Here is a 17,649-nt window from a genome sequence, read left to right on the forward strand (position 1 = left end):
CTTCCTTTTTTTTTTTTTTTTTTTTTTTTTTAACAGGTCTTCCTGTGTAGTTCAGGCTGACCTTGAACTCACTATGTAGCCCAGACTGGCCTCAAGTTTGTGTTGATCCTCTTGCCTCAGTCTCCTGAGGGCTGGAATTTCAAGTGTACACCACCATGCCCATCTTTCCTTCCTTTCTTTTCAAACATCTACTAATAATGATAACTCTCAGAGAAGCATTTTTACAATATATTTTTATTTTGAGTCTTAAGCACCCCAAATTATTTGTAGAACAGTTACCTTTGAGGCAGATAGTTTTGAATATTCTATTTTGGGGTTTTAACTGAAACCATCTAATACTTTGGAGTTGGAGAGTTAACATTATGCAACTTTTAAAGAAAGATATTTTGACATAAATTCATAGGATTTATTAGAAGAGATAGATGGTGGATTATTATTCAGACATTTGTTAAATACCTATCGTGTATCTGGCTTATATGAAACAATGGAAATGTAGAGATAGAAGATAGTCCCTATATGCTAGGACTTTACAGTCTATTATTAAGAGGTAGATCATTATATTATATCATAGCTTTATTTAATTAGTGTATATTAAAAGGAAAACAGTATGAACAGAAACACAGAAGAGAGATACCTACCTGATACTAGGAATTTCAGGTAAGGCTTCTTAGAAGAAGTAATAAATAAGTCTTTTATAAAAACCTAGTAGGCATTAATCTGGCTAAGAGGATATGGAGAATCTTTCCAGACCTTATCAGGCAGAGGGAATAGCACATCTGTGAATAGGGTTCATTTAAATTTTCTAGATGAGAATTCATGTATAATATTTAAGAGGCAGAGATGTAGTACTTAGTGATTGAACACTGACTGACGATTGACTGTTTTTTGGGAAATACTGGTGTCATTGTAGGAAAATTGAAGACTAAAGAAATAGAGGTGGGTAAGAGATACTCAGTTTTGAATCTGTGGAGTTGAGGTACAGTGAAACTTATACGTGCACAGCTGGAAATATGTCATTTTCGGGATGTGGCTAGAGGTAGAGATCAAAATGTGGGACTCTCCATAAAGTTCAAGTATGTAAGAGGTCAGGAGAAGCTGGAGAACAGAAAAAGGAAAAGAGAACTAAGGACACAGTTTTGGAGATAACTTCTTTTCAAACTGAGATATAAATATGGAGTTTTAAGTTGGTTTTCCTCTCCACTCCCTCCTGATTCTACTATAAGGAAAGAGAAAGTTAAATAAGGAAATAATTGAAACCTCAAGGCACTATGATAATGCCCAGAGTCAAAGACAAATTTACTTTCATTTAATTGTGAAGGTAGGAGGTTTTTAGCAAGGAGGATTGCAAGAAAAGTTTTTCAATTACCTCTCAGTGATTCAGAAAACAAGTTAGAATGCCTCTGAGAATTCTAATCCATTTACTTTGTAAACTCTTTGTTTTGGTTTGTATCTGTTTTGTTTTTCATAAACTTTGTATACTCAGAGTACCCTTTATTTATAAGAAGCATTTCCAACTACTGTACATCATATAGAATGTGTAACATAAAAGATCAATTTTTACATTTTCAGAAGAATGTATATGCTATTATAGTAAAGAGGATGTGAACTTATCATAGGCCCCACTTGATTTCATATATCTCTGTTAGACCAGTTACACTCAAAAGTTGAAGTCAGGAAGAAGAAGAATCCAAACTGATTGTTAGACAACAGAAAGTAGCTTTCATAGAGCTCTAATATTATAGACTCTGCTTGAACAGTGCTTCATGTACTTTGTGAGGAAATGCCATATCATTTTCATCACAGCCTTTTTCTCCCTAATGAATATCTTTGACTACCTTGGATGGTTAACTTTTTTCAACTTAAACAACAGTAGCAGCTACTATTTTAAAGAATTTGTTATATACCAGGTATTCTACATAGATTGTCTCATTTTAGTCCTAACGTTCTTGCAACTAGTGGTGGTGATTATAAGAGTAAAAGCTATAATATTTCTAGGGTTTAATCTGTTCCAGGCATTGTGTTATGTACTTAATCTCTTTTATTTATTATTCCTTATAGAAACTGTATGTTTTCAAGTAGGTATCTTTATTTTTCCATAAGACTAGAAGGGTTAAATAACTTGCTTTGTGTTATACTGCTAGTTAAAGCAGGACTCAAACTCATCTCTGCATTCTCAAACTTGTTTCTGTGTTATACATGCTGCCATGTTTTTACTTCTACTGGATAGCAGTAGGGAACGCTCACTCCCTGGAGCTTATGACTGGTACCTAAGGGATGTCACTAAAGTAAAGTAAAACAAAAGTAAAACAAAAATTAAAGTCACCTTGAGGCAGGCCTGGGTTATGTTTATTGACCCCTTTTCGGAGTATGAGCGCCACCTGCTGGAAGGTTACAATGCATCTAATATGCTTTGGGTGTGAAAGTGTAGTTTCAAAACTTTAATTTTTAAATTACGGTTTAGGAATCCCAGACATTTTAGTATTAGTAGATGTCCTGATTCACCATAAAGCACATTACTTCATTTATCTTCACTTCAGTGGTAGGGGCATCCTACATTAAAAAAATGTAGTGAACTTTCTAAAATAAACTCATTGGCACAATGGGAAACTCACAATGGGAAAGACTGTTGGTCACTTGAATCATCTGTAATCTCAGCTCCTTGAGAGGTCGAGGCAAGAGAAGCACAAGTTTGAGAGCAGCTGGGCAGCTTTGGGACACCCTGCCTCAAAAGAAAATAAACAGAAGGGCTAGTGATGAGTGCCCTTGGGTTCAGTTTCAGTAATGAAAAAGAAATCCCATATTTCATGCTAACAATTACTATTAATGTCTTGGTGTGTTTATTTTGTAAACATCATTTAATGTTTTGTAGCTTTTTATATTAACATTATAACATGCCTTTTTCTTGTAATGAAAAACTTTTAGTGTATATATTTGAGACTACAGTATGCAGATATGCCATAATTATTAATTTTCTTATTGAATGTTCAGGTTGTTTATTGTTATTCACTTATTTCATTAAGTAGTGGCAGAAAGGTATTTTATCCACTGATTTGGTTAATTTTTGCTTTTATTTAATTTATTTTTATTTTTTTGCAGTACTAGAGATTGAACCTAGGATCTTCCCACTGAGCTATATCCCCAGCCCTTTAAAAAGTGTTTTATGTAGAGAGAGAATCTAGGTTGGTCACTAAGTTGCCCAAGCTGGCCTCAAACTTGTGATCCTTCTGCATCAGCCTCCCAGAATTGTGGGATTACAAGCGTATGTTGGTCATCAGGCCAGGCTAATTTCTGCTTTAGTTTGTCAAGTGTGCTTCCCTTTGCCCCTTGTTCTTATGTATCATTTTGTTTAGTATTTTTTTAGCATTAATTGGATTACAGTCTTTTAAGGAAACACTCTCATAACATTCCTTTACTTTTTAATGCACCAGGTTTAATGTTTTACCCCAGAAAATTCAGAGCTATGTCTCTGTTTATTATGTTAGAGCAGCACTCTCACATTTCTAGTAGAGTGGATGTTAATTTAAAAAAAAAAATCATTCAAAACACTTGAAAAGGGGCCAGGGATTTAGCTCAGTGGTGTTTCATTCTGCTTCACAAGCACAAGGTCCTGAGAATTTAATCCCCAGAACCATAAAACAATCAAAATGCTTGAAAAGGGGTTACTTTATGAAAAGGCACAAAATTTATGTTATAATCCAACTACTGGTTTATATTTTTAAGAACCAAATAAATAAGTACGGTAATTCATTTGACAGGCAAGGTGTGGTGGCCCATGCCTGTAATCCCAGCATTTGGGGGGCTGAGGCAGAAGGATTGCTGCAGGTTCAAAGCCAGCCTGGGCTACATGGTGATTTTTAGGCCAGCCAGGACTACATAATGAAACACTGTCTCAAAAAACAAGCAAGTAAACTAATTTCATTGGACAAATATTTATTGATTGTTTATTATGTGCTAGGAGCCATTTTAAGTACTGGGGATATAAAACCAACAACAATCTTTGCCTGTATAAAGCTTATATGTTAATGGAGACTGACGATAAACAACAATAAATAACATAAACATGTTCATGTCTGTTCAAGTGAGATGCCTCTGTACAATGAGTATTAACAATTTTCTATAAAAGTAAAAAAAGAAAAGCTGATGTTATAAGCAATTCCAAGTAGAATCTTTAGAGTAGAGATCCTTATAGGTTAGGAATATTGGAATGAATGTCCAAATTGAGGCCAAATTAGCTTCCTCCATGATGGGAGGAGGAAGTCAGTGAACCTCTACTCCATAGCACAGAATTTATATGTAATCAAGAATTATTCTGCCCTTTCACATCTCCATAACATAGAGTTACGACAGCTTCTGTGGCATCTGAATTAGGGAACTAAATTGACATGTGCTTAACCATCCATTTTATTCTATTGAAGTAGAAAGCTTTCCATTACATGAGTTAGTAGAAAGCTTTGGTTTTGTGAGCTCTTTAGAATTTTAGATAAGGAGGGCCGGGGATTTAGCTTAGTGGTTCTGCCGCCTGCCTTGCAAACGCAAGGACCTGAATTCAACCCCGGTACCAAAAAAAGAAAAGAACACCTAGAATTTCAAATAAGGGATACAAAGCTATAGCAAGGCCAAGGAAGGCTCACTGAGGTGCTGATTATTTGAGAATAGAATTAAAGTAGTGAAGTGTTTTTTTGTTCTTGTTTTTTGCTTGAGTAACTGGAATGATGGGCTTGTTATCAACTGTGAAGAGGAGATAAAGAGGAGGGCAGGAGAGGAGAGTCCTCAATCTCTGCTTTGACCTTCAGTCATTGAAGTAGAGATGTGAGGCAACTGGATACATATAACTGGAGTTCGGGAATATGAGTGGCCTAGAAGTAAGCATCTGAGAGTTCATGTGCACAGCTGATACTCCAGAGCCCCTAGATCTAGATGACTGAAAAAGCTTCTTCAGTGTTTCAGGCATCACGCTATCTCAGAATTCAAATATTCTTCCTTCATGTATGTCATAGTAAAAGATGACCTAAATGGCATTTCCTCAAAACCTATAGCAGTTTCTCTTCTGGGCATATATTCAGCATAACTGAAGTGAGGGTTCAAACACACATTTGTACATCAATGTACAAGGCAGTACTAGTTGCAATAATTAAAAGTGGAAACAACCAAAATGTTCCCTGGGGCACAGGTGAATAAAATATGGTATATACATACAATGGAATATTACTCAGCCTTACCACGAAGTGAAATTCTGATACACGCTACAGCACAGACGAACCTTGACAGATGTGTTTAAGGAAGGAAGCTAGGTACGAACTCTGTGGATATAGCTGTGAATCTCTTCACAGTGCAGCTTTCTCTGACTCCATCATTGCTTTGGAACTTAGGTCTAACACACACATGTGAAGAAAGGGGCTGCTTAACAGGTCTTAGCAGTAGCAAGAGATAGCAGCTTATCGTTGAGCACTTGCTTTCCCCACCTCCCTACCCCAGGGTACAGGACTATTGTGTCTTCCCCTGGTCATTTCTTTTCCATCTTTTCCTTTCCCACCTAGACCAGAAAAAAGAATCCTGAGGTTCACTGTGGAAGTACAATAGAAGGTGAGCTGGGAGCAGCCCAGCCCATCTAAGCTTTTATCTTTTAGCTGTGTTCCAGGACGTAGGGGTTGGAGGCAAAACTTGGGGAGTTATATCCTAGATTCATATCTAATTTTTTAGCTGGTAGAGCACTTTCAGCAAAATTGTTGAGATGTAAATTGAACAGAAAGAACTGAGGAAGAACAGTACTAAAATGAAAGAATTATGGAAATCTGTGATTGCAAATAGTAAAGAAATAGACAACTGAGAAGTAGTATGTATATATAAATTTCAGAGGTGGCGTTCAGGTGATTTTTGCACGATTTGCAGTATAGGCACTCAAAGTATACTTCATTCAAATTATTAGAATGGGTAAGCAATTTATTTTTATTTGCCTCATTGATCTATTTATACGTATTCTTTTCTACCACATTGTGGGAATCGAAGACAAGGACTTTAGCTGTAGTGGAAAATACATGGACTTTGGAGTCAGGCAAGCCTGTTTAAGTCCAGTCCCTTCTTCTCTCTAACTTTCTTGATGGTCAAGTTAGTCTTACCACACTGAACCTTAGGTTCTTTGTGCAATATAGAGCTTTTGTTAGGATTGAGAAGTTGCACACAATACTTTTGCATAGTAAAAGTATTTAATAAAGAAAGTACTCAGTAAATGTTTTCTTCCTTTTGTTTTTCAAGTGCTTTGGATCAGACGCCTTTTTCTCTTTTGTATCTTTCACAGAGCTGCTGCTTCTTTCTCCTTCTCCTTCTCCTCCTCCTCCTCCTTCTTCTTCTTCCTCCTTCCTCCTCCCTCCTCCTTCCTCCTTCCTTCTTTCTTCCTTCTTTCTTCTGACAGGCTCTGGCTATGTAGCATAGGATGGACTCAAACTTGTGATCCTTCTGTCTGCCTCAGCCTCTCAAGTGCTGGAATTGCAGGCATGTGCCACCATGCTTGAAAAGCTTTACTTTTGAGGCAGGTGGCAGCACCACTGAGCTAAATCCCCTGAAAAGCTTTACTTTTAAAAGGTGTTAAAATATTTATCAAACTGAGTATGTTTCTTCCTGACTATTAAGTCTGAATCCTGGATAAGGACAGCCTGAGGCAAGAATATTTATAAGGCTTTTTACCTTAGTGGTTAATGTCAGTGTTACTAAATATTTTATCAAGCAGTTTTCTGTTATGTGCCAAATACTGAGGTTTCTCTTGCTAATCTGGTCTGTCTTTCCTCTTTATTGTTGGAGGGTAGCTCAAAGATTTTTAAAGACCTATTTCTTTTTCTTTTTTTTCCTATTTCCAGGATCACCTTTGTGTTAGTCAGTTGACTGATTATCTCAGTCTAATATAAGGGACAGGGTTTATTTTGGCCTATAGTTTCAGAGGTTTCAGCCCATGCTTGCTTGGTCTTGTTGCTTTGGGCCTGTGACAGCATAGTGCATAATGACAGTAGCACATGGCAGAGGGGCTCTGTCACCCCATGACTGCTGGGAAGCAAAGAAAGGAAGGAGGAGAGAGGAGAGACCAGGGTCCCAGTATCCCCTTCAAAGGCACTTAACTCTACAGCCTAACTTCTTTCATGAGGCCCAACCTCCAGGTTCCACCACCACCCAATAGCTACATAGGTTGGGCACCAGTCTTTCAACACATGCAACTTTGGGGAGACATTCAGGATCTAAACCATAGTAACTTATATAACTCCAGTTTTGATCAGTAAGCATATTATATATCATTTTCAGTCCTTATATTCACTACTCTCTTTTCTTAGCTACTACTCTAGGTATGAATAAATATAGGAATTGTTAAATCTTCTTATATTGCACCAGTACTGTGCTAGGGTGGATATAAACAGCATAAATACATGATTTCTGCCTCTCAAGAAGCTATTCCTCATAGTTATTTAACACGGGAAATACTGTAATCAAGAAAGTGGTTATCATGAAGGCTTATCCATTACACTCCAGATGTGCTGAACCCTGAGATTTCCCCAAATGTAGGAAACTTGACTGCCTAATTTGTGGTAGCAGGGGGACTGCATTTGTACTTTCCCCAGGATTGGAGGAAGCAGCTATTTTTTTTTTTTTAGTAAAAAAGGTATACATGTACCCAAATTTAATTAATACTTTAGTGATGCAATATTACTTTTGTATAGTACTTCTTTATGCTTCACCATTTAAAATTGTAAAAGCACACATATACACGCAAACAGGATCAAAAGACATGTAGCAGGGTCTTAACAGAACTTATTTCTGAGTAATGGTAATTTGGACACTATTTTTTTTTATCTTGCTTGTGTTTTCTAAATTTTTGAAAAATAGTTTTTTTGAAATTATAAGAAATTGGTCATTCCTCTTTTCTCACTAACAGAACAGTGATCTGGTGGTCTGTCTTTTTCTTGCATTCAGCTTTTGCGAGAATTGAAGCATCCTAATGTGATCGCATTGCAGAAGGTGTTCCTTTCTCACAGTGACAGAAAAGTGTGGCTACTGTTTGATTATGCAGAGCATGACTTATGGGTAAGTCTAAACTCACTGTGTAGGTCGGATGGTTTTGCATGACATGGAGCATATATGTGATACGTACTGCTGTTGCACAGAAAGGAAAGCTTGCAGTTAACCACAGTTTAAAATAAACTTTAAACCAATGTTGATTTTAAAGAAGCTAAACTTCGGGGAGGGGAGGAGAGTGTGAAGGGAGGGCAGAGACAAGGGGCAAAAACGAGAACCAAGATCTGTTATGTAAAGGTAAAAGATCTCAATAATGAATGTAACTGTACTGTATACCTAAAATGTACCAATAAATAATTTTTAAAAAGAAGCTAAGCAGTAAACTAACATTTATTAAGAAGATAGTATTTCTAATATTCAGAAATTTTACTTCAGAAAATTTTAGTAAGAATTTGTAATTTTATGTAAGTAATGAATGTCAGTTTACTAATATGCATAGTGAAAATTTCTTTTGTGATACAACAGTTCACATTTAACCAGGTGTGGACTTGAGAATAATTTCTGAGTTAAGATCAACTTCTTGTGGTATTTTGGCATTTAAACTGAGCCTACCAAGTAGAAGAATAATGTATAGTTTTATAGACTTCTAGGTTGTTTTATGAATATATGAAGAAATAAGAAAAATTCTGATCTGTAACTTTTTCAATTAGGAACTAAGGCATTTAAATACTGTATCTCACTATTGAAAGTACAAAACAATTCAGATTTAGCAGTAAGTTCAAATTATGGATAATTAAATTTTAATTCAATGTGGTATGATTTGTCATGTATAAAAATTATAGCTATTTAGGTATAACTTTCACAAACTCATAGGTCTTGAAGGAACTTTCAGAGTACATGCCCTTAACCAACTATTGACTAGAACCTCCAGTGTTTTTTTTTCTCAGCTCTCTTCATAGATGCCGATAAAATTTTATTTTCCCTCATTTTTCTATATTCTCACATTTCTACCAAGGTTTACTTGATGATATATGTACTTCACTTTGAACATTGATGATGTGATGATATATGATATGATATGATATGATATGATGATATGATATGATATGATATGATATGATATGATACTTTGGGCTAATCAGATCCTGTAGGAGTGTCCTATCCAGCATGGTGCATAAACTAGTTTTACCTATTTCTTTTCCTTTATATAAAAATGTGTTTTTTTTAAAAGGTATGTATGTGCCTCCTATTATGTTTCTGTTGGAAAAACTACTTTTGTATAAACTCATATTTTTGAATGTTTCTTAAAATCAAATGAATGTTTCAGAACAGTTTATAGAAGTAAGAAAGCTGTATAAATAACATAACTGTATGTTTAAGCTTGGTAACTGACTGTTGACAGCTTTACTAGTGTTGTTTGAATAGAATTTTAAGTGGTCCTTAGTATCCATTTTGGCATATTTTAGATAGAAGGTGGAGTTGAGTTGGGGTGGAAGTGGGAGGTAGAGAGCTAGGGATGGCAAGTACCATTTCTTTCCTATTATTGCAGTGTTTTTACAACCAGCAGTATAATGTAGATATATAAATATTTCAGTATGAGTTTGGCAGAGGTAATATATTCCTGTAATTCCAACACTCAGGGAGGTTGAGGCAGGAGAATTAAAAGTTCAAGCCCAGTCTGAATGACTCAGTGAGGCCCTTTCTCAAAGTAAAAAATGAATAAAGGGCTGGGGTTGTAGAGAAGGTCATGGGTTCAATCCCTAGTACAGCCCCCCCCAAACAAAAACAAAATCCAAATTGAATATGAGGATCCAGTTGTATTTATTACAAGGGGATTAAATTCTTCATTTTTCTCTTTCTTTTTCCTCTTTCCAGTTATTTCCTATTTAATATTTACTCCTATAAATATGTCTTAATTCAGTCTGTACAAAGCAAGATGGAACTTTTTCAATAGTTTCCTTATTAATAGTGATATCACCCAAATGCACTTAGTGTTAACTTTTTATAGAAGAGTAAAGATTTAAATTTTTTCTTGTTTTTTTTTTTGATCTGTTTTGTAGGTAGAGGACTAAACTTCATTAGATAGGTGCTTCAATATGTAACAACTTTTTGTACCTTTGATTCTATTTAATGAAAATCATAACAGTTTCAGTAAATCTCATATTAGAGCCCCACATTAGATTAGTGTGATTACATTCACCCCCACAAATAAATTCAATCTTGGTTGCCTTTGTTATTAAAATTATTTTTATGTCATTATTGGTTTCTACAAAGTAATTTTGAATATAGAGCATTTATTGTAGCCTTGACTGAGTTTTACTGACAAAGATGTTAGCAAAGACTATATATTATTATAGTATATTTTATTTTTACAATTTTTAGCATATAATCAAGTTTCATCGCGCATCAAAAGCAAATAAAAAGCCCATGCAGTTGCCAAGATCTATGGTCAAGTCATTACTTTACCAGATTCTTGATGGTATCCATTATCTCCATGCAAACTGGGTGCTTCACAGAGACCTGGTAAGTATATGTGTTTAAAATTTATCAATATATCTTTTCTTCCTCTTTAAACAGATTATTTTTTTCTTGGTACAATTACAATGAAGCATTAGTTATAAAAATTTTTGAAAATACACCTAAATGAAAAGGAACAAAAATCACCCATAACTTAGAATCAAAAGATTACCTTTGACATTTGGTGTATATTACTCCATTATTTTTAATGCGTAACTACAATGTCTGCTTGATCTTTAACCAATGATTAGTGTGTAATTTTAGTGGAGTAGTTATATGTGAAACAAGTACATTTCTGGTCAGTTTGTTATTTATATTACTGCTGCTCATCAGTAAAAACATTAATAAAGACTTAATTCTCATTTTTGCCCATAAGACCTAAACTAAAATAATGACATATATCTGATCTGGTTGAAATAATGTGTTATCAGCATTGATAATAAATGAATGAATATATTGAATAGGGGGAATAAACATATTGGACAACTTAGCCACAATTCATATATTTGATTTTCCTTGTTACTTATTCAGTATACATGTAACATTTATTAATATCAAATTACATGCTATGTGTTCATTTTCACAGTGTTATTATTTTAGTTTATATTGGTGAGATGTTTTTGGGGGGGTTGTTTTCTTAGGAAGACATGGGTACTGAGTTGCTGCATTTCTTGAGAATTTTTCGGTCTGGGGATTTAACTCAGTGGTTCTGCCATCTGCTTTGCAAGCACAGGTCCTGAATTCAGTCCTTGGCACCAAAAAAATAAATTAATAAAATAAAATTAAAAAAGAATTTCTCATTGGAGATTTTCTTTGTCTTCCTTAAAGTGATTTTATTTATTTTTTAGGCTTTTAAGAATTTTAGGGATATGGCAGGGATAAGTCTAGGTAGATTCCAGTTTTACTAACTGAGGAGAAGTATTTATTACAGAAAATAATGAACACATAAAGAGATCAAGTTAGTATCCTTTGTACCTTGTCATCTAGGCCTAGATATCCAACTTGACATCCTCTTGTTAGGGCATTGTAGTTTATTTGGAGCCAATGGTAGTGACCATAAAAGGTGCATTTATCATTTTAACAGAAGCATTGCACATACCTTTATTTATTTTTTTATTTTTGTACCTGGGATCAAACTTGGGACCTTGTGCTTGCAAGGCAGGCAGTGGAACCACTGAGCTAAATCCCCAGCCTGCACATACCATTTTTAACTGTAAGGTTCTTCAAGACTTCCAACTGTCTACTATTAACTATGAATTGTCTTTATTTTATTTTATTTTATTTTTTTCTTCTTAGTACTGGGAATTGAATGAATCATCCATGTTTTAAAATGGTCCTTAGGTATATAAAGTTGTTCTAGATCAGTCAGTCTCATAGATGACATTTAGATTTTAATTTGCTCTATTCTTAATGTAGCCAGTGTGCATTATATTTTCAAGGTTATGATCATGTTTGAATAATTAATCCAAATCTTATATTGAAGATTAATTTGAGTACTTCTCTCTTGGTTCACAAAGTTGTATATTTTGTCCTAGAACAGTTTAACACATTTTATTTATGATATTGTTGCATAAATGTCCATTGAAAAAAGTATGACCATAGCTCAGTTTTCTTCCATTCAAGCTTCGTGTTACTTCAGTGTCCTATCTTTTGGCAGTGGCACTGCTCTCTTCCTAGCCTAGTAATATCTTTTACCTCGTTGCAGATCCTTCTTTGTACTCCATGTCAGTGTCATCACTAAAATATCTCTTCCATTTTTGTATTTTCATGTTCAGTGCTTCCTTCCTACTTTAGGCCCTTACTTCTTCTTTCTTGTATTATAGTAGTTACCCTCTTGTTTTCTTTTCATCCACCCCTTTCCTCTTTTTTCTATCCACTTTAGACTTATGAGCTATTTACTCAGCTTCTGCTCAACAGCTTTTTTGTTTGTTTGTTTTTGAGATAGGGTCTTACTATGTATTTGAGACTGACCTGGTACTCACTATGTAGCCCAGGCTGGTCTCGAACTCACAGTGATCCTCCTGCTTCATCTTCCTGAGTGCTAGGATTACAGGCGTGTGCCACCACGCCTGGCTCAACAACTTTGAAATACTTTTTTTATAGATAGGTGAAAGCTATAGTTTTTTATTTTGCTTTCGGGGTCTTAGCATTTTTAACTCCAAATGCCTTTAAAATTTTTCTCTCTCCCTGTTATTTTTCCACATATGTTGTACTTTTGAAGTATTGATTGTTCTTTGTATCCTTCTGAAGTTTACTACTTTGATGGGTTTTATTTCCTCTGCCTTAAAACTCTGCCTCTCTCTCTCTACATATTCAAATACAACCTGTTTTTCAGGACTCAACACAAACGTTAAAATTTGCCTTGTACCCATCTCTTCTTAGGAATAATACCTTTTTGTTACTGGTTCCTTTTATATTTATTTTCCTATAAACATTTATCCATTAGTATTATAATTTATGTATATATCTTAGATCATCCCCTAGAGGGCATAGTATGTGTTTGATCTTTTTGGGGGCACCACTGTCCCACATGCAGTACAAGTTGAGGAAAATCAGTGAATGAATATCAGCGAGAACATTGATTATTGCAGCATTTTTTGGATTGAATATTTGAACACAGTGTCCACAATGAACATTTTTATTATTTTCTCATGTGTGTAAAATAGAAATAAGGACAATACAAATAAGACATTCTCAGAGTCCTTCTCAAGGCAGTAGTCCAAGAGAAGAAATTGCATTGTGAGAGATAGGTAAGAGAGAATGTGACTTGTGACTATAGACAAAGAGGTTCTACGTGGGGGGATAGGAGAAAGCTTCACTAGCAGGTGACATTTGAGTTGGCCTTTGAAGGATGAGTAGAATTTAAAGATTTAGGAGATGAAGGAAATCTAAGAGAATGTTGAATGTAAAAAATCTGAGGGCAAAAGCACTTGGATTGTCTCAAAATGAGAATGTAGTTTTGACTGGCTCCAGTATGGATAACTGGGAAGTCTAGAGAGTTTTGACGGATATTTGGTTAACTTTCCTATTGCTGGAATAAAGATCGGACTTCCATAACTTAAAGGAGGAGAGGTTTATTTCAGCTCACAGTTTCAGAGGTTTCAGTCTGTGCTGTGTTAGCTCCAAGTTCGAAACATGATGGTGGAAGTACATGGTGGAGAGCTGCTTAACTTGTGGCATCTGGGAAGTAGGGAGCAGGGGAAGAGCCCATAGAAAGGTCAGGGGCCAGATAGAGTCCCCAGGGTCACACTTCCACGACCAGCCAGACACCCAGAAGTGTGCCTTCCTTGTTGAGATGTCTCTGGAGGCAGTCAAAATTAACCATCACAGGGTATCTCTTTAAGGGGACTAAAAGTTCGTGAAGAACAGACGGATTCCACCTCCTCCATAGAAGCCACCATTGATGTTTATTCCCTCGGCCATAGCGTGAACATAATGTTGAATGTGTTTTGAAGGTGATTCTGACCTAGTGTGGTGCTTGTTTGTATTTTACCCACTTACTACTAAATGCTTCTGCTCCTCAGGTAACTCTAGTAAGATTTGAAGCATTAAACCATCTGGTCTGTGACGCCTCCCCAATTCTTTTCACTGATCAGGAATCCCAGTAACTGGATTACATTGTCATGGTTTTTCTAAAGTATTTATTGTGATTGATTTCTTATCTGGAATATTTTAGTTGTATAATTTGAATCCTAGAACTTAATTCAGAAGTAGAGAATTTAATTAAATAAAGTTACCAAAAAGATTACTTATAGTGAGGAACTACTTTAAAAGGAAGGGAGAGAGCTAGTGTATTCATGTTGGCTGAGAAATAGTAAAGGAGAGTCATAAGTCCATAAATATTTGCAACTTATAAACACTAAGGGAGAAAAGATGTATTTTAATTTTACAGCAGGATATAGCTAAGAGTAAGAAGATGAAGTATAGGATGACTCATTTTTATGGGATTACTGTTCTGGTATATTGGAGGAATGCCAAGGTAGAGTTTGTCTCTCTCAAAATTATGACCTTCTTGAGAGTAAGGTTCATATCTCACTAATTTTTGTAGTCCTCATGTTGGCATATTGTTTATACTCATTAGTTACTCCAGTGGAATTTTAGCAAAATCATCTGGACATTTCACATTATTCTTTAGCAAACAGAAAAATGTTGGCTATCGCTTCTCGGCCTTTTGGCTAACATCGAGTGAAAAATGCTGGCTAAACAATAGTATTATTAAGTAGATTTATGGTTTTTTAGTTTCACACTATTGCTACTGAATCAGTGGCATAAACTGAACTACCAGTTAAGGTAGATTTTTCACTGTCATGTCCCAGAACCTACCATAGCACAATAAACACTAGATATTTTTTGGTACCGGGGATCGAACTCTGGTCCTTGCACTTGCAAGGCAGGTGGCGGAACCACTGAGCTAAATTCCCAGCCCTACACTAGGTTTTTATTGAATGAAGAATTTGGACAAATACTCATGGCCCCAGTGTCATTCAAAAAATTTTTTTTTATGGATGTCTTAATTTATTTGTTTGTTTGTTTATTGAGACAGGGTCTCACTACGTAGTTGAGACTGACCTGGAACTCACTATGTAGCCCAGGCTGGTCTTGAACTCACGGGGATCCTCCTGCCTCAGCCTCCAGAGTGCTGGGATTACAGGTGTGCACCACCACACTTGGCTTGGATGTCTTATTTTAAAATTCTAACTTGGAGTTTGAATAATAATTGTTTTTCAAGTTACTGTGTGAATTTGGAGACTTTTGAAGTCTATAGGCACAATTAACTTGTGGTCAGCAAGCAAGGTATGCAGCAATTTTACAAGATCCAGCTGAGAGAAAATTAATTTTGTACCCAGGAATCTTTTGGATTTTATTACGAATTAGCATATAGATATTTTTAGATTGTCAAAAAGTCAATCTCTATTACAGAAACATATTTATTCATTAAAGGTTGGCTAGGGATGTAGCTCAGTGGTTCCGCCGCCTGCCTTGCAAGCACAAGAGCCTGAGTTCAATCCCCGGTACCAAAAAAAAAAAAAAAGAGGCTTTGGGTTATTCAGTAAAGGTCCACTAGAATAATAGCAATAAATTTGCCAGTATTTTGGGTCAGATATGATTTCAGTTGATTAAAGAATATGAGCAAGCCAGGTGTGGTGGCGCACACTTTTAATCCCAGAATTTGGGAGGCTGAGGCAGGAGGATTGCTGCAAGTTTGAGGCCAGCCTGGCTTACATAGGTTAAGACAATCATAACCTACTTAGTAAGACTCCCTTGCAATAAGCAATACAAAAAAAAAAAAAATAAAAAAAAAAAAAAAAAAAAAAAGAAAGAAAGAAAGAAAGAAAATGAAGCAGTCATGGTGTGGTGATGGATACCTGTAGCCCTAACACTGGAAATCTGAGACAGGAGGATCCCACGTTTGAGCCCAGTCGGAGCAACTTAGTGACTTAGTGAGACCCTGTCTCCCATCCCAAACAATCCTGGTGATGTAGTTCACTGCATATGCCCTAGGTTAAATCCCCAGAACCACCAAAAGGGGGGAAAAACCACAGAAATACGCAGTAGATGTTATAGCTACAGAGAAGATATATTATATGACTCTGGTTACTTACTAGACTGACATGAACTGCAGAGTTTTTTTCACTTAAGGTAACAATTCATTCAGTGAGTATACATACTGAATTTTCAGCAGCATTCTTAGTTCTTTGTTACTTTCTGGCTACGTACATTTTAAGACTTAGTTACCTGTTGCTGTGAACAAATTAACCCAAAATTTAGTGGCTTAAGATAACATTTACTATCTTGGATTTTGTGGCTCAAATCTAGGTATGGCTTCTTTGAGTCGTGTTACAGAGTCTCTTTAAAGGTTCTGCCACTTTCAAGGATGGCCTGGGAAGAATCCCTTTCCTTACTCACTCACTGGGACATTGGCAGGGTTCATTTTTTTATGAGCTGTTGGGTGGTGCTCTGTCTTGGCTCCTTGTCTCAAGAGTTCTCCAGAGAACATCTCACAGTATAACAGTTCACTTCAGCAGGGTGATGAAGAAAGAGGGGTAGGAGAGATTGTGTGCATTAATGAGATGGAACAAAACGAAACAAAAAATGAGATGGAAGACCGTGTTCTGCAACCTGAATGTGGAAATGACATCCCTTACATTTGCTATATTCTGTTCTTTTGAAGCAAGTCACTAGATACGAGTCCATAGTTCAGAAGAGGAATTGACACAATAGTGAGTGTAGCCGGGGATTTACTCAGCCTGCCTCACAAGCTCAAGTCCTGAGTTCAGTCCCCAGTAACCCCCCACCAAATAAAAGTGTATAAGGAGGTGGAGAGCTTAGAATCCTATCTCAGACTGCCTGTCACAGAGACAGTGAGGCTGTTCAGTGACATTTGGGTCCTATTACTGTCTGCTTTTATTTAGTAGAAAGACAATAAAGAAAATGCAGGTCATAAATAGTTTTTCCTTGTATAACAGTTGCAGGGATGATAGGTTGGGGGCCTTCTGCGTCTAAAGAGCTACAAATATATTGTTTACCAGTTATGTCTTCCCTTTTAGAAACATATCCCAGTGATTCATTTCCAGAATTCAGTATATATTCTTTAATTTCCCCTTCTCACCTCTCCCTTTCTCTTTTCTCCCTGCTGTGGAACCACATTCTGCTTAAATTCAGAAGATTTGTTTAATTGAGACCCAGGATTTATCATTTTGAACATACTTAGAAATTTCCATCTCCGTTATACAGTCTGAGGTTTATGCTCATCACTAGTATTAGTCCTTTCACTGTGGAAAGCAGAGAAGAGGTGCAAACAATAACGGCAAAACATTGTTTTTTCAAGTTGATAATTTTGCTGAGCTCGGACAGCTAGCTGATAAACAGCGAAAGGACATCAGGCAGAAATATGAAATATTATAGTCCTTTAGCTAAGAAGAGAATTTAAAGACATCATTACATAAAAGTCCAATATGTGAAAGTCAGAGATGACCCTTTACTTTCACCCAGCAAGGGGAAAAATGTTGTACTGTGAATCTTTGAAAGTTTGATTAAAATAATTGCTCAGTTGTCATAGAATCATCTAGAAATTTATGTGCAGATTCTTTTCATACTTTGTCTGACAAGGAAATATCTCAAGTCTTTAATTTTTGT

The 17,649-nt window shown here is 35.9% G+C and overlaps 1 protein-coding gene and 1 non-coding gene across 2 annotated transcripts in view; both read left to right on the plus strand.

The window, feature by feature from the left end:
- Window positions 1-17,649, plus strand: part of Cdk19 (cyclin dependent kinase 19) — a 104,979-nt gene that overhangs the window by 42,409 nt on the left and 44,921 nt on the right. Inside the window, exons 3-4 of the mRNA XM_010630352.2 lie at window positions 7,954-8,064; window positions 10,378-10,518. Coding sequence (XP_010628654.1) covers window positions 7,954-8,064; window positions 10,378-10,518 — 252 coding nt within the window. The remainder of the gene's footprint in view (window positions 1-7,953; window positions 8,065-10,377; window positions 10,519-17,649) is intronic.
- On the plus strand, window positions 7,441-7,601 carry LOC117286075. Its single transcript, XR_004517209.1, has one exon. It is a non-coding gene; the product is annotated as a U1 spliceosomal RNA (small nuclear RNA).

The sequence above is a fragment of the Fukomys damarensis genome, unplaced genomic scaffold (genome assembly GCF_012274545.1).
Source record: "Fukomys damarensis isolate Sample0158 unplaced genomic scaffold, DMR_v1.0_HiC HiC_scaffold_14, whole genome shotgun sequence".
Classification (NCBI taxonomy): Eukaryota; Metazoa; Chordata; class Mammalia; order Rodentia; family Bathyergidae; genus Fukomys; species Fukomys damarensis.